This window comes from Gossypium arboreum, chromosome 3 (genome assembly GCF_025698485.1).
Source record: "Gossypium arboreum isolate Shixiya-1 chromosome 3, ASM2569848v2, whole genome shotgun sequence".
Taxonomy (NCBI): Eukaryota; Viridiplantae; Streptophyta; class Magnoliopsida; order Malvales; family Malvaceae; genus Gossypium; species Gossypium arboreum.
Window position 1 is genome coordinate 10,529,928 of NC_069072.1, and position 22,283 is coordinate 10,552,210.

Genomic DNA, 22,283 nt, shown 5'->3' on the forward strand with positions numbered 1-22,283 from the left:
AAACACCTCCAAAAAATAAAAAAAAATCTCCTCCAAAACAAAGAACAATCCTCCTCCAAAAAACCCAAAACCCCCTAAAACAAAGTCTTGAATGGCTTTTATAGCCAAATTTTACAAGTGGAGTGGTTGGGGTGATTTAGGTGGCCAAGAGTGGTGGAGTTGGTGGCCAAGGTGGGTGGCCAACAAAGGTGGTGGATTAGGTGGCCAAGGTTTTTATTTATTTATTTATTTTTTTTTGTGTTTGTGTTGGGATTAGGTTGGGCCAAAATTGGGTTTAGGCTTGTAACTGGATAATAGGCTAGGTTTAATTTGGGTTTAGTTTTATTGGGTCCCGGGCAAAATTTGGGTCTTACAATAGTAATTGCATGTCTGCATTATCCTTTTTTTATGTTGAAATATTTTTTAAAAAATTACATTTAATTATTTAGTTGATTTTAAAAATATTAAAATTATTAAAAATAAATAGTAAAAATTAAATTGAAGCGAAATTGAAGATGCATTCAACATTCACTGTAGAGCGAGTAGTGAAGCAAAGCCTGCTAATTATGGTGGTGTAGCATCCACCCGGCGCCGCTTCAGTGGCATCCCTACCTCGTCTCTCCACGTAGTTCCGTCCCTGGTCATCAACCGCCAACTAAGCTATGAACTCCCGGTCTCAGTACCAGTATCAGCACTTTTATTTTATTTAATTCTTAACCAATAATTTACCTACCCGCCGCAGCCTACCTTCCGTCGACAACCATTTAAGCTGTACGTTTTAATCACCTTCCTCACTATGGATTCAACCTTCTTCTCATTTCTCTAACAACCAAAAAAGTAGGAAAAAAATGGCTACTCATAATCTTGCTGTTATCCTCAAAAACCAGTCAAACGACGCTGAATTCCTCCTCCTTAAGCAAACTCCACCGCCTAAATTCAGCGAAGACCAGTACGATTCTTATGTGGATTCTGATCTCTGGGACCTTCCTTCCACGCTTCTCAACCTTCAACACGATCACTCCCACCCTGGGATCGTTATCCAGGGCGCCCAGTCCTCTCACAACATTGATTTGACTAAATTTGATGTCCAACTTGCTCTTACTGGGGTCAATTTTATTTCCTTTTTAAATGAATAATTTCATTTTCGAGTTTCTGTTATCTGATGGTGGTTAATTCGTTATTCTTTCTAGGTGCTGGAAAAATTGGGTTTAAAGGTGAATGATGTAGGGGAGTGGAGTTTGTTCAAGTATGTGGAGGAAGCTGAGTTCGGACCTGGGTTTCCAGTTAATACTGTGTTTATTATGGGCAAATTGTTGGACGGAAATCAAAATTGTCAAGGTATGTTTATTGTACTCGTTCATCAAGCTAAATATAGTTGGTTTAACTTTGTATTGGCTAAGTCTTCTAGAATCTCGATGCTTATTTCTAAAAATGCATAAGAGAAGTTATTGGGTGAAAAAATAAAATGGAGATTTTTAATTCATAGATTAACTTGATCTACAAAGGGCTTCAGCTGAGAGTTTGTTAAGTTGTAAAATTGATCAAATTGGGGCTCGCCAAAAAGAGGGCAGATTTTATCTTTAATTGTTACCAAAAGCTTATTAGCTATGAAGCACGGACACGCCGGAAAGTCCCTCGTACCTATCTCAACAGGTTACCCGACATGGACATGCCGGAATACCTACCAGACACATCAAAATACGGAAAAAAAAAAATCAGATACGGCGAGACACACAAGGACACGGGATTTTGGTGGTTGAAAATAGTTGAAAACATCATAATAGTGATAGAAAATCTCTGTTTGAAACCTAGATCTAGACTTTATCGTTAAGATTTTCTAAACTCTAATCTGGTGCATGTGAGAAGTTGAGAGAGATATACTGAGGGTATTTTACAATATTTCGACACCATTGACAGCAGCTGGAGTGGCAGTGGTGACCCTGTTCTGTATTGTGTCGTACCCGTATTGTGTGTCTGTGTCTGTGCTTCATAGCTTATTAGAATGTTATTGTTCAAACCCTATGGGTTATGATTTTGTTGACTCTGTCACCAGAATATGCTGTAGCACAAGCAACTTATTGTTAGAAATGCTCCATTACTTGTTCAGGGCTGTGGAAGTGGATGTCTACTGAAAGCTGTCTTACTTGGCTTCTGGAGGTGAAACCTTGTAGTGATCGTGTAGGGCCTTTGGTAGTTCTTGCTCTTATAAACGACTCATTGCAGTCTGCTGCATGGACATTACCACCCATGTTGCGTTATCAGGTTTGCTGTCTTTCGAGTGACTGACTGATAATGATCTATCACAGCATGCTGCATTAGCCATAAGGAAGAATGTGGTCTAGACATTAACAATTTAGGGGTGTTTATGACCAAATTTTATGAAAGTATAACTTCCAAGGGCAGTAGATCGATTCTTAATTCCCTATTATTAGAAATCCATCTCTTTGTTTTCATGCTTCGATGAAGTTTGCTCCAGAAAGGCAAGTTATTGGAGAGATGATTAGGCTGTGCTTTTTAATTTTTCAAAGTGAAAATATGAATATGAAAGTCCACTGCCTACTTCTAGCAAATGAAGATTCTATTGCCAAAGAAGCTTTAAGTACAACTTTTAAGATTGCAGATTTTTAGCCTCTGATGTCCAGTTGGCTAGGAGAGTTTTTCTGGAAGTTTAAGGTCTGCTTTTCTGGGCACGTATTTTCATAGTTTTCAACTTATAATACACTTTTAGCAAGTACGAATTTGAAGTGTACAGAATTGATGTTTAACCGCTAGTGTGCTGCTAGATACAGGTAGTTCCTAGTGCTTGTAACAGTATAAGTCTATAAGACTATGAATGGAGTTGTTTATTCTCTGCTATGTACATCATCCTAGAAATAAAAATTGATTTATTTCTCATCTATGTGCATACATTTTGGGTTGCCCTTTATCAGAGTTTTTATTGACCGTATGACGTGTATTCGTCATAATTTCTGGAATTTTTAAGGAAGGATTCCTTTATGAATGTAAAGGCTGTCAGCCTTGTTTGTTTTAACATCTTTCATTAAGTCTCCATAGGAATCCTTTCTTAATGTTTGCGTCTTGGAACATATATATATATTATATGCATATGCATATCCATATATGTATACCTTTATGTACACATATACATATAAAATAGGATTTGGCTTAAGATTGTCCATCTTATTTTACTTGGAGAAAAAGGATTGACATTTTTTTATTGTCGTGATTACTTGAATTTAGAATTTAGCATTAAAATGTCTTTGTGGACTGAGATTTATTCTTTCAGGAGTATCCTCCTGGAGTTGTAATTCTACCTATGCGAAGTAAAACAAGGAAGCCCTTCCTTACAACGAACTTGGTAATATTTGCACCCAAACAAGTTTCAGATACAGTTGGGGATTGCAGCTTTGTTGCTCATGGAGATGCATTGATTGTGGATCCAGGATGCCGACATGAGTACCATGAAGAGGTATGAAAAACCTATTTGTTAGCATGAGTTGTCCCGTGCTTCCTTGAACAAACTAATTTCATTATGAGCTGCATTCTGCTATGTCAGAGTTATAGTTTGAGTATGTTGTCCAAGTTAACACCTCACTTCCTTGAAAACAAAAAAGGTGTGCTTATCCATGAATTGCTTTATACAGGATTCTTTGCTGGATTTCCTAGTTTATCTCTCAATAAAAGCAGTAACCTCTAAGTGAGCTTGCAGCTTCTCTGAGAATTGTGAGATGTCAATTTAACTGGTCTTTCAGTTCAATATAGAAGTTATTTTTACAGAAGCAACTTGAGAGTGATTACATAATGTTCAGTTTCCTAGTTTGATCATGAAAGGAAAGTCTGTGCTTTACAATATAGGTGGCATCAGTTTCACACTTTATAGTATGGGAGCATTTTCACATATGAATGGAATATTTCTATAGCAATTACGTTTTCTCTTTTGTCAAAAACAAATTAAAGGCTAGATACTCAAGTAAAATGGGAAAAGAAGACGATCATATAAACGCGTGAATCTTTGTTTAGCTCAGTACCTAGTCCATATCATTATAAAATAGTAAACTTTTACCCCTTAGTAATTTATATGATTTTCTTTTTGTTTATGGTTATCTAACTGTGTAGTGTTCATTTTGGCATGTTTTACTTATAACTCAACATGATATTGACATTATTGTTTATTTGACCAGCTTAAGCAGATCGTAGCTTGCTTGCCTGAAAAGTTAATTGTCTTTGTTACTCATCATCATCTTGATCATGTTGAAGGTCGGTTTCACAAAGTATTTCTATCTGATATTATGTGATTTTTGCATTATTTAACATTTTTCATCTATCTAATTACCTCATTAAACCTAGGTTTATCTTTCTTAAATATACTTATTTTCTGCCCTAAAAATTCTCAAAAAAAGTGCCAAAGGTTAGAGTAGAAGGCCAAGTCGGGGGGGGGGTTGAAAAAGGAAACCCTGACGCTAAATTGATCCAGCATCGCAGCGCCAGAACAGCGTTGCACTGCTGGCCCTGCTGAAATTTTGGTGCAACAATGCCCATCGCAGTGCTATAGTGCCCATTGTGGTGCTGTGGTGTCAGTCCCTTTGGTCAGTTTTGTCATTTTTGCCCCTTTTTTATCTTGTTTTAATTTTCACCTTTGATTCGTCTGTTTCACCGAAGAAAGATTGTTAATTGATTTTAATCTACAAATATGAAAAATAAGTAATAATTTTTAATTTTAATTATAAAAATAATTATTGAACGTGGTTGATCTCCTCGGGATTTCTCCTACGTCACAAGCAGCCCTAGTGTGTTGCCTCCAATGGTGCTCTACATGGATGATTGCTGGAGCCTTCATGAGTCTTGGGGTTTTTCTAATGCTAGTTGTACGATCGACAATCACAAACAAAAGTCATGTTCTTTGGTTTCACATTTTGACTGAAGAGAGTTGTAATGGCTTATAGGCTTGAGTTAATGTGAAACAAATGAGGCCTGGAGGCTTAGACAAGGGCAGCTAGGGTTTAGAATGCCTATTGCAGCTTTGTCTTGGATATAAATAATTATCAAGCAAACTAGAAGTTGTTAATAAATATTTTTTTTTTCTAAAAGTTAATAAAGGATTTACTTGTGTTACTAGTGTTAAAACTCCAATATTGAAGCACAACAGTTACCTTCGGACTCCTAGTGTTTAATTTAACTTTAAACTGTTTAAATGAATTCATCCTCATATAGCTATAGGTTCGGCCAAGGCGGTATAATTAGGATTAATTCTCTTTGATTTATTTATCAGATGAATAAATTAATCTAGTCCTTTAATGTAGCAAGTAAATTCAATCTTTTACCCTTCTAAAGGCTAGCCAAAATCGAACACCCAAGTAAGCAATGTAATCACTGATTTTTCTTAGGATTTCAGAGCCTGATTTCTGTTCGACTTTTCACAGTCTATATAAAATCTGAATAGCTTGATTTATATTGTCAATCTCTTTAGTAAACACTTTCACTTCACAAGAGTTAGAGTTTTAGTTAAATTCCAATTCTCAAACTGGGACTTGGAAATCAAGATGACAATTTTGTAATTTCAATTTAGTCATTTTTAAGAAAGTCAAATTTGATTGAATCAAATTCTACCAAAGTGAGAAATTTTTTCTCTATTTGAACATTTTAAAAAAAATTGGTCAGGACATAGTATGTAATAGTTAGGAGATCATTGTACCTATGTCTTAATTAGGACTTTCATGAATGTATGAAACAATACGTTATCTTATTCTTTTTGTATAAATCAACACATTATCTTAATCATGTATGAATCTCATCCATTCTTAATTGAGAGATTATCTTATCCAATTAACCCTGTCCACTTTGTTTAATTTTAAACATATATGGATTTTATTCAAAACTTGTTATCAAATTTTCAAAATTGAAGTTTTCGAATTTTTAGCTTCAAATTTAACCTTTCATTTGCGAGAAGTTTATTTTTCTGTACATGGCTCATTCAACTTCACTATGATTCATGCCATACTCCAAACATCTTACCTTAGGCATCCGTTCTTGGGACCCATTTGTGATGAGTTGAAATATGACAATACTCATATAAGATGACATGATATCACAAGTTAGAGTGCTAGTTACACAACTGTCACATGAGAACATTTTCCATGGACATCTGGATGACTCCAATGAGTGAAGTTCTCACAATGGGTCATGTTCGATGAACTTGTTTCCCAAACAAGTGCCTACTTGTTCTCCCAAGTATCCCCATATTTTAACCTAAGAGATCTGTTGCTTACTTCACAAGTAAGAAGGTAACATGTATTAGTCTCTTGTCTTGTCAATGTCTTGTCTTGACAATACTCAACAAAAGCGTTTTCTGGAACATGAATTTATGCAGAAGAATTCCATAATTATGACTTATAATTCCTTTGCCAGGCCTTGTATGTTTCATGAAATTCATCCCATTAGTACCTTAATAATTTAGAAGTTATTGTACTATCATGAAGGAAAATCTTGTATTACTGCCTATTAGTGATGATTTTGCTTTGTTAACTAATATATCTTATTTCCAATCTAATTGGCACTAGGGCATTTGTTCATTCAGGTTATATTGTAAAAAATGATAATAAATGGGGAAATTTTGAATCGACCAGCTTGCTATTTGTAGATTATTGGGAGCTTTTTAACTTGTGGCTCATGGTTAAGTCTCCCATTTGTTAGGGCTGTTCCCATCTTTTACTAAATTTTCATTATTTTCATGGGAGAAAAGAACAATCATCCTTGATCAATGTAGGATTTAGGGTTGATATGTTCGGGCTTTTTAACGAATAGTGAGGTTGATATGGTCATTATCTTGTGGGAACAAAGGTCTTGGACTTATAGATAGGTAGAAACCTATCTTCTAGTATTTAGTATCGAGCTTTGAATAGGGAAGTAGTGAGCCTTTTAAGTAATTGGGTCATTGTAGGTACTCAGTTTTGGCTACTAACATTTATCTCTTTCCAGATATGATAAAATTATGTTTTAGGAAATTGCTCTTTTAAGGTTAATAACAGAGTTTAACTCAGAACAGATAGCAATGTTGCTTCACTTAATATCTCTTCCGGAAAAACAACTGTTGTTTGGAATAATTGTTGTTTAGAACAACCGTTGTTTGAGAATAGCTATGTCTGGAATAGTTATGTTTAGAACAAGGTTTCAGTTCGGTTCACTTTAATTTAATTGGCTAATTGATTTTTTGCTCACCTTAATTTGGAGCCATATTTTCATGATTTTTCAAAATGTTATATACTCGAGGCTATCCCTTACGATTTCCATGCCAACTGAGATTATTTCTTCCAAAGTAACGTGCTCTTAGTTGTATATTAATGATTATAATTACTTTTCTAGATGCATGATATGGGTCCATTTGCTTTGCTGTCATGAAAAGTCTATACTGAATATATTGATTTATGGTTTTTCTCAGGTCTTTCAATTATCCAAAAATGCAATCCTAATGCTACACTGCTAGCGCATGAAAATACTATGCGTCGCATTGGGAAAGGTCAGAAATGGTGTTTATATTTGAATTCTTATCATTTTGTTTCTATAGCCTATCTGCTAACCCTACTAGTTAAAAAGGGAGGCAGAACTCTAAGTTTACTTTCCTTTAATTATGGATTCACAAAAAACAAAAGGCTACTGAGGATATTTTTCTTTCTTTAACTTGTGAGGCATATTAGTAGGTAAATGCCTCATCCAAGCCTGATGATTCATTGCATGACTGAAACAAGTATATACCCTATTAAATAGTTTGTCATAATGTTACTCATAAACTTGACTTACCTCAAGATTCTTTGTTTCATGGCTTAGTTGTGGTCGTATGTTGACAGGTGACTGGTCTCTTGGTTATACCTCAGTTTCTGGAGAAGAAGACATTTTAGTTGGTGGTCACAGATTGACTGTCATTTTTGCTCCAGTATTTCTCTTTTAACTCTTGATCTCTTACAAATTGTTCATTCTGTTCTTTTTGATTAAATGATTAGGTTGCACTCTAGTCTAGACATTGTGACCTGGTCCTACCTAAACAGACAGATTGCAAGATAGGAAAAAATAATGGGGAACATATTTTTGAAGTTGTGACGTAGTAATTTTCTTGAAAGTTAACCTTGTGCATTACTTATCCTGAAGTTGTTCGAGTTAAACTTTGAATGAGATTTATGGAAAAACTTCATTGATATTCTCAAGTAGGGAATACTTAGAACTTAAAACCAGGAGCTTCTATATTAGTAGTACTCTATTATGGAGTTGTTACATTTGTGATGTTGGGATTGATAGTTTAACTCATCAAATGGGGACCAAAACCTTCTAGCTCATTAAAGGGTGATTGAAACCTTAGAACCTGAACTGCTAGGGGTTCAAAATTGATTAGAGTATTTGCCTTTAGTTTGATTCTTATTTTTGTCCATCCTGCAGAACTCTAAGGGAGTTGTCTACCTTAATGTACTGACACTTTAAACTTTTTTTATGCATTAATAATTTTCCTTTTAAATAGAGGTTTACAATTCTAAGAAAGCAAAAATATAACAGCAAACTATCTTAATTTGTTAGGAAAGTTTATTTAAACTAATAAGCAAGTTCTAGGGAATAAAATCAGAATCAAATCCTATTGAAGATATGTTGACCATTGACTACTGACAGGCTTGTTAATCAAGGCTGATCTGATTTCTTAAGGCTAAAAGTATTGGGATTTTATTGATTCTATTTCTTGTGAAGATTGTATTTCCTTAAGTAGTTCAACATAGTTGTGTATATATATCCATGTAAATACTTGAGTTAATTGATAAGAAAAAGAGTTCCTATCAACAAGATACGCGTTTTACTGAAGACCAATTCCTTTAGTTTAGTTTAAATTTAATTTGTCCCTGTATGTAATTTTTGTGAATTCTTGTTATTTAGATTTCCTTTTTCTTAGTATTATTTTTGTTATTTTCTTTTATTTGTATAAATAGGTAACTAAATTCATTAGTAAAATCATCAGTTTTTGGCTTCTCACTCAAAACCTCTTTATGGTATCACAAGCCAATTTTCTCTAACCGAGTGAATAATCTTTCTTTTCCATCAAATCTTCAAGATCGTTATTTGTTCTTTGCTTACTCTTCTATTCATTCCTTCATGGCTCAAGTTGTAACTAATGCCAACGCTCCTCCAACTCCTTCAAGCATCTTGGTTCAATTTAATCCTGTCTCCCAGCTTCCTCTCAAACTCAATGGAAGCTCTAATTCTTCCAATTGGACTATCAATATAGGGTTTGAGTAGAGTTTGATGTCTCTGGGCAATAGGTAGATAGCTAGGTGGCATGGTAGAGTTAGGGTTTGAGTCATTTGGGTGGATGACAAGTTTAGGTCAGGGCGGGTGGATGAAAGCTTAGTTTGTGGTTGGATTTCAATTGATGGTAATTGAGTTTGATTGTGAGGCTTGGGGTGAATAATGGAGTAGGAAGGTTTTTTGGATCAGGTTTAAAGAAAAAAGATGACTTGTTGTATATGAGTTTATAAAGGGCTAATGAATAAGATAAGGAAGTGGAGTTGGTATGACTACCACGGTTTTTGTCGAGATGGGTTTAGGAGGGTTTGATGCATAGGATAAGGTAGAGAGATAGGTAGAAGCTGCCATGGTTTGGTTTTGTTCAGTTAGAGGGTTTACCTTCGTATTAATTATACCGCTACTAACCTATTTACTGGCAATTGTTTTATCTATTCCTTGACACATTTGATCAAACAATTGGTTTTCGTTTTAGCAATACTTTTGTGAATATGCTACAATGTATGACCTAATATGTGTTCTTTGTTTGCACATGCTCGAGCTTTTTGCGTATTTCTGCTCTCCACTCTGTCGACCATTGTTTTGCCATTGTTGAGGATTGTTGGCTTTGATGCCACATTCTTACATTCATGATCTTGGGATTGATAGTTCATCTCATTAAATGGAGATTGAAACCTTAAGACTCCTTAGAGAGATGCAAACCTCTTTAAGGTTTTTGATAGAAATTCTGCTTAGCCTTTTATTATTTCATATGTCCCTTTAAATAAGGACCATGCTTATTGCATAAAGAGGAAACGTTTTCTTCAAAGGAAAATAAATAAACTGAAATAAAAACATAATCAAGAAACTTAAGGAAAAAAAATAGGAGCGAATCCAAGCCTTAATTAAAGAACCCAAATTAATGACCTTTCCCAACATAGATTTGACACGTAACATTTGTTTACTAAGTATTAGGAAGCCCAAGGTGCAATTCCTGGTTGAAAATTCCAAGATCATAAAGGTGTTTGTCAACTAATATGGCATCTGCAAAACAACATAATAAGAATGCATAATTATCAGTGCAGTGCTTGGCTAGTTTGTCTGTATACCATCCTCACTAAATGATTACATGTTCACTTATAATACAGCCAATGCCCCTCTTCTTTATGATCACTAATTTTTTTGATCTCTTATATGAAATTTGGATATGCAACTTTCTCTTTTATCTGGATCTAACAAAATTATTCTTCTTAATTCAGGGACATACAGATAGCCACATGGCATTGCTTGATGTTAGTACTAACTCATTAATTGTGGGCGACCATTGTGTGGGGTAAGACTTTTTCGAAAATTCTTGTATAATAGTATAGTATAATAAAAGAATCTAAAAGAAGATGCTTTATAAGTTCGTGCATGAAAAGTACGATTTACGGAACTCTAGTGTTTGCGACAGATATGCATATTGACATTGGTGAGATGAGTGTTTGCAACAGATATGCATATTGACATTGGTGAGATGAGTGTTTGCAATCAGATGTGCATATTGACATTGGTGAGATGAGTGTTGCAATCAGATATGCATATTGACATTGGTAAGATGAGTGTTTGCATATATTTACTTTGGTAGAAAGAAAGATTTGTCTTCTTCTTGATTAAACTAAGGTTGTTTTTGATAAAATTGGGACTCAAAACTGAAAAATAAGTGCTGAAATTTGTACGCTGTATTTGTGCTTTAAAAATTGTTTGCTCTAGAAATTTAAAAGTTCAAAAAAATACAATTAGATTGTTAATTGCAAATGCTGAATCCAAAAAATTGTATATTTATATTTATCTGTATAGCATTTGACTTGTATAAAACCATAGATTAATTTGTTTTGAGACAACTTCAATATAGTTTTAGAGATCTTTCTTTCACTCTCCATGTTAGTATACTTTTTTTATTATTAGAAACTAGAGGCAAAAATATCACTTGGAAACAAAAGCTTATTATTACTATCCATTGATATATTTTAATACAATTAATAAAATTGATTAATCTCAAGAAATTTAGAAGTTTGTCTCATTATAATGTCAAAATCATATATGACTGAAAATTTTACTTTCATGAAATTTATTTTTGTAAATGATGAGCTCATTAGGCCTTAGGCTACATGCTATAGCTTTATACCTCTTTCCTCTCAATAAGCTCCGTTCCCTTAGTAAGATTGAACCTAACGCTGTCATTCAAGATGGAAGTCCTAAAGTTATCTAGCCATTGGGACGTTGGAGTGAGACAAGCACATGAACATACAAAAGTAAAGGGAGAAAAAAGAAAGAGATATAAAAAACTTGTACTTATTGAAGTGTGAATAAATTTGCTATAGTAGATGGTAAAACAAGGTTCTACAAAAAGGGTCTTTTGCAAAGGTGTGAAGAGTAAAAGAGATCCATATGTTAAAATTGTTTAGCAACTAGGATTCAATATTAAAATTGTCAAATAGCAAAACTTTTAGATCCATCTTAAGCAAACAAATCGTACATTCATTAATAATTAAAACTTAAGACTTATATATATATATTAGCTTAAAATATATTCTAGCAGGTGATGACATGATAAGTTTTTGTTAGTTTACTTGAAGAAAATAGTTGTGGAGGCAACCTTTTGGCAACTTTGATTTTTCATTAATCAGAATATGTTTCAAAAAATTTAATCTTGCTTAATGAACAGAGCAGTTCCATCAGGCTGGATGTGAACTTTATGTTGTGGGGTGTGCGACTTATGCCCATCCAATCCTATGAATGAAGATGTTTTAATACCTATGGTTTGAGATTGGTCTGTAGCTTTTAAAGGTTTTTAGCATATTAAATATATGGATTATTCACTTATGTTCCTATTGTACAATGGGTTGCAGAAGTTTGTGTCTTGAAAGATGAACCCATGAAAGATGACTCGATTTTGAACCTAAACAAATAATATAAGCTTTTCTATTTTTATTTCTTATTTTGTTCATGGAACTCCCTTGCTAATATGCCTGTTGGTTTGTTACAGTCAAGGAAGTGCTGCTCTGGACATTACTTCTGGTGGAAACATGACTGTAAGTGCATTTAAAAGCCATAGTATTTTTTTTTTTTTGGCATACTATTTCAGTGGCTAAATTCAATAAGCTTTATTTATTCAGTTCTTGTTTCCTATCATTTAACTAAACATTAGGTAAAGTTTTTCTTTAATTGTTTTTTAATTTAAATGTTATGGGAGAACATGAAAGGCATATTGAGAGTGTAATAGTAGAATTTTATTTTCTGAACCAAGACCATAACCAAGTTGATTGTTGGCATATAATAAATGCATTCTTTCTGAAGTTACTTCTGTTTTGCTTCTTTTAGCATCAAATCTTTTTGTTTGTATGGCTTCTGCTACTATCTATGTTATCAGCTCAATCTTGCCTTGCAGATTTTATTTTCTTCAACATAAAAGAAATGGTTCTATCTCAGTTTTCTTAATGCAACATCATGACTTGAATGGTGCTGATAGCAGTTGGGGAAAGGGAACAGTGCTTACTGTGGAGAAACAGGGGGTGCTTAGTATGTATTGAAACTTGATCAGTTGGGTTTAATTTGCACCTGAATAAAACCCTAACCTCCACGACATTTACTTAGAAAAACCCTTTACCTTTTTATTTGTACCCAAATACTATGTTACATGGACTTGGGTATGCATGTATGCTCAATTTTGTCTAAGTTTTTCTATATATTTAGAGAACTATACCCTCATATCTATGTCCGAATGTGTGTTGGGTATGGATGTTGAATACCTGTATTTTAGGGAAGATGAAAAGTTGGAGTAACGTAGCACAAATAAGCCCAAAATATAAATCAATCTTTTGTTTGAAATAGGAAGTTATTTGGGTACAACTGGAAGAAATGGCCCATCTTGTTACTATAAAAGTATAGGGGCTTACTTAAGAAATGTAGAATAGCTCAGGAGTTGTTTAGAGTATAGGGGCTTTTCTTCTACTTGAGCCTTTTTTATAACATTGTTCCTAAAAGAAATTTCTACTTTTTATGTAGGAATACTTCCAAACAAGTTACAAATTTTTGGAGCTTTCACCACATACCCTGATCCCCATGCATGGGAGAGTCAACCTGTGGCCAAAGAACATGCTTTGTGGATATCTCAAGTATGAAGCTACTACTTCTTTACCCGAAATATTTGGAAATCCGTCTTGGGACCCTAGAAAATCTCTTTTTATAGCTAAACAATTGACAATTAGCATTTCTCATTTCTGATTATCTTTTCAAGTTTTATGTTTTATTTTGGTAATATCATTCATAGGTACTTACACAAAGTTATGCAATGTTGAGAAATGATAAGTATGTATATATATATATCAAATCTCATTTTGTTTGTTGTACAACAGTATATATGGTGCCATTAATCATTTTTAATGGACAATATGATTCTCTAGCATCATGGAATTGCAAACAACTTAGAATTTTTCTTGACAGAGAAATTCCTTCTTATCAGGAACCGAAGGAATAGAGAAGAAAGCATTTTGAAAGCCATAGAAAATGGAGCAGAGACATTGTTTGACATAGTTGCTAATGTGTATTCTGGGGTAGACTGCAGTTTATGGACTGCTGCTGCATCAAATGTCAGGCTACATGTGGATCATCTAGACCAGCAAAAGAAGCTACCAAAGGTATTATTTACCAAATGTTAGGATAAAATATTTGTCTGTGCTTATAATCGATTGCATGCTTTTATAAAACTGCACTGAGTCTCTACTCGTCATTTTCCTCATATCTAGCATGTATTGTTCTTAAAATTTTTTGTTTGATTATTAATGTTATATAAAATCAAATCAAAGTAACTGAAATTGGTCAACTTGTACTCGTATGGATTAGGAAAATGTTAGATTAATTACATATTTTAACAGTACTTTTCAGGTCCATAGTTATACATGAATCTTCAGCATGCTTTATGCTGAAATACTAGTTGAAACATTAGAAGTTCCAGCTGAAATTGCTGGAAACTTGACACCATGATTAGATAGTTGAATATTTTCTCAAGCATGCTTTTAAATGATTATTTTCCTATATTAGTTGGTATTGTGTTCTGTTATCTCTCATTAGATTTCATATGGTCCTAGATTCTACGTTGGGTCTCTCCATACAAAGCCAATTGGTTTTACGTTAGAAGTTTAACATGGTATTAGAGCCCAAGGTGATTTTGTTCTTGTTGCCTCTTATGAGTTTGTAATATGGTCAGCCCTTTCTCGGTTTTTAGCCCCCTTACATGTCAGGGAACTGTTGGGGTGGTGTTATGTCACACTGGTTAAGTACCTCTCTTTTGGTTGTTAGTATTGGGTTTATACTTGACGAGTGTGGAGTGATATTTTTCACATTGGTAAGTCTTGGGTTTCTTGTACTCTTATATCAAGTTGAGTGTTTCCATTTATCTTCGATGCAATTAGAATTCTTCTTTACGAATTGGATAATATTTATTGATATTTACAATAAAGATATTTGAAATGATAATTTAGAAATAACAAGTAAAACTGTGGTCAATACAAAATTTTTTCAACGTAAGTGTATGTAAGGAAAGATTTAACTAGTCACTGGAACTAAGAATGTATTACATTATAGATTATTGATACTAGATAATTAGGTTGGTTGTCCATTATCATCATAGCTATGTATCGATGAGTGTGGATTATGTAGCTTCAAATGATTAGTATGTGTAGGAAACATATCCTTTTAATTGTTGCTATAATTTTTATCTTGTACAGTTTTGAAGTAGCATGTGCCCGAGGGACCTATGGTACTTAAAGTTAGATATTCCTTTCAGATTTAAAATTGTTAGGACAAAGCATTCTAGTGTTTTTACATTATTGAGACGAAGTGGAACCTTTACTGTGAGAAAATGCAGGGCTTCTCTATGGAAAACTTCATTGACAGTCTGGTTGCATTTGAGAGCCTTGTGGTTGCTTTTGAACCGAACTCTGGAGAGCTTTAACATTGGACCACCACTCACCTACCTGCCTTCTCTGTTGGATGGCTTTCTTATACATGCAGCTTCTCTGATTCACATAGCTAAGGAGATCCTGAAAACTAGTACATTTTACATGCAATTATGAAGTCATTTGAGATCTAAACCAGTTTCATTATCTGATGATAGAAATTCACTAGTGATATTTAATTATATATTTTCTTCTGGGGCTCATTCAGGATTTGCATTTTATCATAAATTTTGGCTATTGGGATAGAAAGTTTCGTTATCCGACCCAGTGTGCTCAATTGAATCCTGTAGGAATTTTCTGTTCAGAGGTTCCATAAAACTTGGGTGCCTTTCTTTCTGAAGTGGACATGTGCATATGTTAGTAGCAGGATTCAGTTCAAGTGTCCGAAGCTGAAGATATCTAGTCTGCTTATTACTGGGACAGTGATTGGCATTGCTGGGTATTCACTAGGTAAAAAGGCATGCTTTCATTTGAGTGAAACAGGGAAAGGGGCATGATTTGGTTTTTGGAGTTCGTGAGAGGCTCTGGCAGCCATCTAATGGTAATTCAATAGTCAATTATTATTTTTTATTTTCTAGCTTACATAATGGGTTACAAAATGGGTTATTGGAACAACAGCTTTATAGTTGACATTATATTTGTTTGAATTGTTATATAGATTGTGAAATGTTAATGGATGGTTATGACATCATATTAATCCTTGTGAGGAATAGTATACCATACATGTCAAAATGGCATTGTAGGTTAAGTTCAAAGTAAACCAAATGAAGTGTGGTTGGTTCAGCATGATAAAATGTAGGGTAATTGGAGAAAATGTTTGAAGTTAGATTGCTTAATCATTATGATTAACTGCGGGATGTTGCACCACCCACCCTTGGAGCCCTCAACAAGCCTTTTAACTGCTGCTACTTAATTATTCAATAAGGAAAACGCTTAAATTAGAGAGGAAGGTTAGGAAAAGTAAAAGGATCGAGTATTATCATAGTTGAAATCAGTAAGGGAAAAGAAACGAGAGTAATTTTAAAGGAAAGGATTTACCAAAATGGTTAAAAAAAGAAAAGATAAAAATGATATTTTACTATTTCAAGAGATACTCAATTTCCATGCCTTTTGTAGCTTAAATAAAAAGTTTTTGTTATCTTACTTTTCTTCCCAATCCAATCCAAACATAGATTAGGGACACGGTAAATGGTGAAGGTGCAATTCTTCCCAATTTGGTCAAACTGTAATCAAGTGACCAAAGTTCTTGCAAAGCCAAAAACAAATAAAGGCTTTTTAACCATGATTTAGCCCAACAGCAAACAGGAACTTGACACTTCCATTGTCGAATTTCAAGTGAAATTTTCCTTCTGTCTTCCAACACATGGTATATACATGGTATATACATGGTTGGCCGATTTCAGTGGGTGAATTCATGCTTATCCACCATTTTTGATATCTGGTAACACCCCCAGTGCCACAAACTGTAGTCTCTCTCTTTATCCATCTTCCAATATATTGATGTGAATTGTGAACCCAACCTAAAGTTGCATGTCAAAAATCGAATTAGAATAAGTTTTAGAGAAGGAAAAACTCAAATTACCTTAGTCGAGTCCAACCAAATGCATAATTTTGAACGAATCTCAATGCCAAAAGAATAGGATTAGAATTATAGAGATATTTTAAGGCTTTGCTTGGTAGATTGGCAAGAAAATTAAAAGGGTGAAAAATAATTTTTTTTTTCTATGGGTGTGCTTAGTAAAAGAGATAAGAAAATGAGAAAAAAATCACTCTATTTTTTCATCTATTGCTTGATACAGTTAAAAATAGAAAGAAATAAAATAAAATAAAATATTTAAAAATGTATAATTTTAAATTAAACATATCTTTTTATTTTCTTTCCTCTCATCATTTCAATTTGGAATGATTGATTTTTATTCATTGATATGAAAAATAATTTCTCTCTCTTGTCTTTCATTTTTTTTTTCTTAACCAAGCACACTTAAAATTTAATTTTTTCCCAATTTTTCACTTCCTCCTCCCATCGTTTACTTTTTCAACCAACCAGACATACGGTAAGAGATGAACAATAATGAAGATAAACAATTGCATTAATTCTTTTAAGGATAAACATAAAAGTATCATGCGTGAAAATATTAAAAGAACATTGATAACTTTTATTAATTTATTCTTTTTTTTATCCACATTAATTTTAAAATTGAATTTTTTTTCAAGTTGATGCTTAATTTTTCTCAACTTTCTTTTGAGAGAATATTATATCATCACGTCAAGATTATATAAAAGTTATATAAAATGTTTTTTGTTACACTTAAACCTAATAATTTAATAAGGTAATGAATGTGTATTGGAGAAGTTATTTTAATTAAATATCTCCTTTTCTTTGGCATGAATATGATTAATTTTAGTTGTATTTTCCCTTGATGTGGACAGCTAATAATACAACACATTTCATCCCTTTTTTTTCATTATTTTTTCACTAGTTGGTATGGAACTCATATCTTAATCACATCACATCCTTTTTTTAACCCATACATATTAATTATATATTATTCTTTCTTTTTCTTTCAGTTTCTCTTATATTTGTTTCCTTTTCCGTCTATTTTCTAAAAATAAATAAATAAAAATATTGAATTTTTCATAACTTAATAAAATGGGTTTTGTTGGAAGAAGAGTCCTTGCAAGTTACATGAGAGTGGGAGGTCACTTTCTTTAGGCAAAAGTTATTAAAACATGACAATTGTCACAACTAATTAATTGCTCCAAATATCGCTGATTATGTGGGTACATTAACATCATGATCTTCTCCATTCACCCACGTGATTGAGTGATCGGAATGTTTGATTTGTCACAAATACTTAGCCCTCAAAAACCCCATCCCATGCATCTTCCAAGAACCTGTGTGATAATACGTAAAGACCAACTCTTGAATTTCCAGCCACTAAGTTCTCACATCCTAAACATGACTTTTTCCCAGTTATTAGTTTGAAAGAAAAATAATAATTAGAAATCGATTAAATCAATTTTAAAATATATATTTTTAATTTTTATGAATTTTTTATTTTTATCTATTAAATTACTTATTTAATTTTTTAATAATTTTATTATAGATTATAATCATATCTTTTTTAAACATGATATTTAGAATTATTAATAGTCACTCCTCAATCTTTCAATAGGAATATAATACGCTTCAATGTACTCAAATTTATGTTATCTTACATTGAAAACCGATACCGGTGAATAATGTATTAAATTTTAAACCTGGTGCAAAAGACAATGTAGCCATCGGGTTGGTCAAAGTCCAACACGCAAACCACTTTACTTGGTTGGAATTTGGAAATAGAGAAAATTCATTGATTGGCGGCGAAACATGGAAGAGTTTGGTATCTTGTTTTTGAAAGCACTTAGCCTTTTCAAATACTCGCTTCTGCATCATTAAACAGCATGTTCTGTAGCACGTAGAAAACGCTCTCTTCCCTAATTTCCTTATTAATAAGCATCAACGTAACTTAAACCCAAAATAAAGGTTCCCCCTTAAAGTTGGATTTATTAACTAATTAATTAAATAAATGGCAGTTTTGACTTTCTATTCTCTATGTGACCTTCCCATCGCTTTTTCCAGTGGTCTAGAAAGCCAGCCACCTCCTCACAATACATTCATTCATAAATTCCACTCAGCTGACTCACACGTTTCTCCATTCGTTTTGCCTCTTTCTCTTTCTAGAATTTTCATCACTTCTTCGTTTTATCGATCATCATCTGTTTTATTACAAAAGCTTTCCATTGGGTTAGTTCTTTAATAGCTAAAAAGTTATAATCTGCAAGTCCAGCTTGCTGTGTGGAATTTAGATTTCTCCCAAGTGTCTTGTTTGTTCTTTTCTTTTTGTCCATCTGCATTGGCATCTCTTGTCCTCAAAGAAAAGAACTGTCAGAAAAGAAAAATCCCTTTTCTTCTCTGCAAGGCTTTGTTTTGAGTTTCCATATATATATATATATATATATACAAAACTCTCGGACTAAACTCCCTTTTTGGCAAATATGAAGGGTGAAAACAGCAATCAATCCATCTCTTATTGGAAGCTCTTTAATGCACAAATGCATTTCTTCAATGTCCTCTCTTATTTTTTACTATTTGGGTGCGGCCTCTCTCTTGGAGTCATACTCAGTTTTCATCTCAAAAACTATTCTCTTGCTTTACATATCACACAGTTACCTTTGAGTACAAGATCAGCGTCAACATTGGCTCAGCCGCCGCCCTCCCAACCATTTAATCCGGTTTCTGGAACCTCTCATGGTGACCGCATTGGATTAACAGAATTTCTCGAGCCACCACATGTGATGCATGACATGGATGATAAAGAGCTACTATGGAGGGCTTCTTTGGCTCCTCGAATCCCACAATATCCATTCCATCGAGTTCCAAAAGTTGCTTTCTTGTTCTTGACAAAAGGGCCTGTTCCATTAGCTCCTTTGTGGGAGAAATTCTTCAAAGGGCATCCAGGGCTGTATTCCATCTATGTCCACTCCGATCCATCTTTCAACTTAACAGAGCCTGAAGGCTCAGTGTTCCATGGCAGAAGAATTCCCAGCAAGGTTAGATTTTAATTTTCCATTTCCTTTTTTTTTCATATATGTCAGCATATATTATATTCACTCTCGTCTGATAATAAATCCTGCCATTAAACAACATTGTAGATAATGGTAAAAAGGTATTTATTGTGAACATGGAAATTCAATGCGTACGCTATTTTTAGGAAGCATCTGTTTTTTGTTGTTCTTCGATTAATATTATACATGTACAAAAACACACTTTTGGGCTAATAAAACAAATATAAAATTCATTTAGGCCGGCAATGAATTCTTAAGAATTCACCATTGGCTCCAGATTTTGGCTCTATTGAAGTTGCCATTCTTTTTCGATATTTACAGTCACTTTATTTGCTTTCCCTTATTTTTGACCCTTTTTTGGATCCAAAAGGCTTTAAACTGTGTTGCCTTGAATTTCCATTAATCAAACAACTTTTTCTTAATTTAGTAGTGGAACCCATTTGTACTTACAACGAAAAGATAAGAATGATCCATGCCCTAAATTTGATGACAATAAATCATTAAAGCACCATGTGCATACTTTATAAACACAACAGTGAAAGGTAGGCATATGTAAGATGCCCTATATTAAAAGCATTACAGCACAGCCAACCGGGTCCTACATGTTACTGTTAATTTGTGATTTTATCAATGACGTGAAGCTTATTTTTATTTTGGCATTACCTGATGATGCATGCAGGAAGTTGAATGGGGGAATGTGAACATGATCGAAGCCGAGCGCCGGCTTCTAGCCAATGCACTGATGGATTACTCTAACCAAAGATTTGTTCTTCTATCCGAAGCATGTATTCCACTCTTTAACTTCTCCACTGTCTACTCTTACCTCATCAACTCCACTCAGAGTTTCGTAGAGTCATACGATTTACCGGGCCCCGTCGGCCGAGGCCGATACAGTCGGAGAATGAGACCTCAGGTCACAATTCAACAATGGAGGAAAGGAGCTCAATGGTTCGAGATGGACCGTGACCTCGCCATTGAAGTTGTTTCAGACCAAATATATTTCCCAGTGTTCCAAAAGTATTGCAAGGGCGCTTGCTATGCTGATGAACATTATTTGCCGACCTTCGTGACCATGAAATTCGCGAACAAGAATTCCAACAGGACATTAACATGGGTAGATTGGTCCAAAGGAGGGCCTCACCCAGCTAAGTTCATAAGGGCAAATGTTACAGTTGAATTTTTGGAGAGATTGAGGAGCCAAAGCCAATGCCAGTACAATGGAAATGCCACAGATATCTGTCACTTGTTCGCCAGGAAGTTCTCGCCCGATGCTTTGTACAGATTGTTAAAGTTTGCGCCTAAAGTTATGCAATTCCATGAATAATATATTCATACAAAGGGGTTTTTATTATTCTTTATTCATTTTTGTATTCATTTCGGAACTCAGGGAAAAATAAAAACCTTTGGATGCCGAATTAAATATTTATGTTTAATGCAGAATAGAAGATGTAACATCACAAAAAATGTTTTTAGAACTTTTATAGCAAATGAGCTGTCAAAATGATTGGGTGCTGATAGCATTGAATGGCAATGATCTGCTTCTTTGCATGTCTCTCTTTTGTGGTCCTTTTCGCGCATTGAGTTGATAATGTTAGGTGGATATAATTTTGTGTAAGTTAAGCTTCGTGTGAAAAAAAAAAAAAAAACTGTAATTGTGGTGGTTGACAATTTCCAAGTTGTCTGTTGACTTAAGATGTAAAGGACTTTGGTATATGTCATAATTGCCGCAAAAATATTTTTCTTTTAGCTTTTGGTTCTATTCTCCTTTCAATCGGTTATAGTTTTGTTTTGTTATCCTTCAATTGGTATCAAGTGCATGAGTTAGGGTGTTTTTTTTTTTAATTGATTGAGGGGAATAGATTATTTGGTTTCAACTTAAACTCTTTTACTTACATCATAATTCTATTGCCATTGAATAAAAAAAAATAGTTGGTGGAATAAGCTAAAGCATTTAAACAAATCAAAATATTATTAATTGAATTAATTGAAGTTTCGAACTCTTAATCATTAATAAAATTGAATTAGTTTTGATTTACGGAATTAACGAAATTTGTAACATTTTTCTAAGATAAAAATACAATGATGTTATCAATGTTATTAACTGGATGTTCAATATTTCACCTTTCATATTCTTTAATCTTAAACTTTTATCTTCTTGAAACCTCTTTCCTATTTATGTATTAGAATATAAAGAGTCTAATCTCCTTATATATAGAGAGGAGTATGCTACTTGTAAAGAAGATGAAAAATATAGAATGCAATAGAAATCTTCATATTATCATATATATATTCTATCTATTATTTTTGTTTATAATACGTTATCGGCCGAGTGCTTAAATTAATCTAAGAGTCTTGTGTTTCTTGTTAGTTTAGATCAAAGTATGTAATACATTTTATCATGATGTCCATCATGATAAAATTACTTATGTTTATAATTTGGTTTCA

General features: G+C 33.6%; 2 protein-coding genes across 6 annotated transcripts; both read left to right on the top strand.

Annotated features, from left to right (window-relative positions):
- Positions 1 to 457: 457 nt before the first annotated feature.
- Positions 458 to 15,995, top strand: LOC108475966 (uncharacterized). Of its 5 annotated transcripts, none has more exons than XM_017777980.2 (12): positions 458 to 1,085; positions 1,170 to 1,317; positions 2,087 to 2,241; positions 3,266 to 3,448; positions 4,161 to 4,236; positions 7,415 to 7,492; positions 7,821 to 7,906; positions 10,491 to 10,564; positions 12,260 to 12,305; positions 13,279 to 13,388; positions 13,736 to 13,910; positions 15,140 to 15,995. In XM_017777980.2, the coding sequence occupies exons 1-12, from the start codon at positions 828 to 830 to the stop codon at positions 15,224 to 15,226; spliced, it is 1,476 nt and encodes a 491-aa protein (XP_017633469.2). In that variant the 5' UTR covers positions 458 to 827; the 3' UTR covers positions 15,227 to 15,995. The 5 variants fall into 5 exon arrangements, with proteins under 5 accessions (XP_017633469.2, XP_017633468.2, XP_052881475.1 ...); XM_017777979.2 differs by having other exon boundaries at positions 15,521 to 15,995; XM_053025515.1 differs by having other exon boundaries at positions 458 to 1,064.
- A 2,972-nt stretch (positions 15,996 to 18,967) lies between these two features.
- LOC108475692 (glycosyltransferase BC10-like) lies at positions 18,968 to 21,384 on the top strand. Its single transcript, XM_017777677.2, has 2 exons — positions 18,968 to 19,823; positions 20,518 to 21,384. The coding sequence occupies exons 1-2, from the start codon at positions 19,269 to 19,271 to the stop codon at positions 21,160 to 21,162; spliced, it is 1,200 nt and encodes a 399-aa protein (XP_017633166.1). The 5' UTR covers positions 18,968 to 19,268; the 3' UTR covers positions 21,163 to 21,384.
- Positions 21,385 to 22,283: the final 899 nt, after the last annotated feature.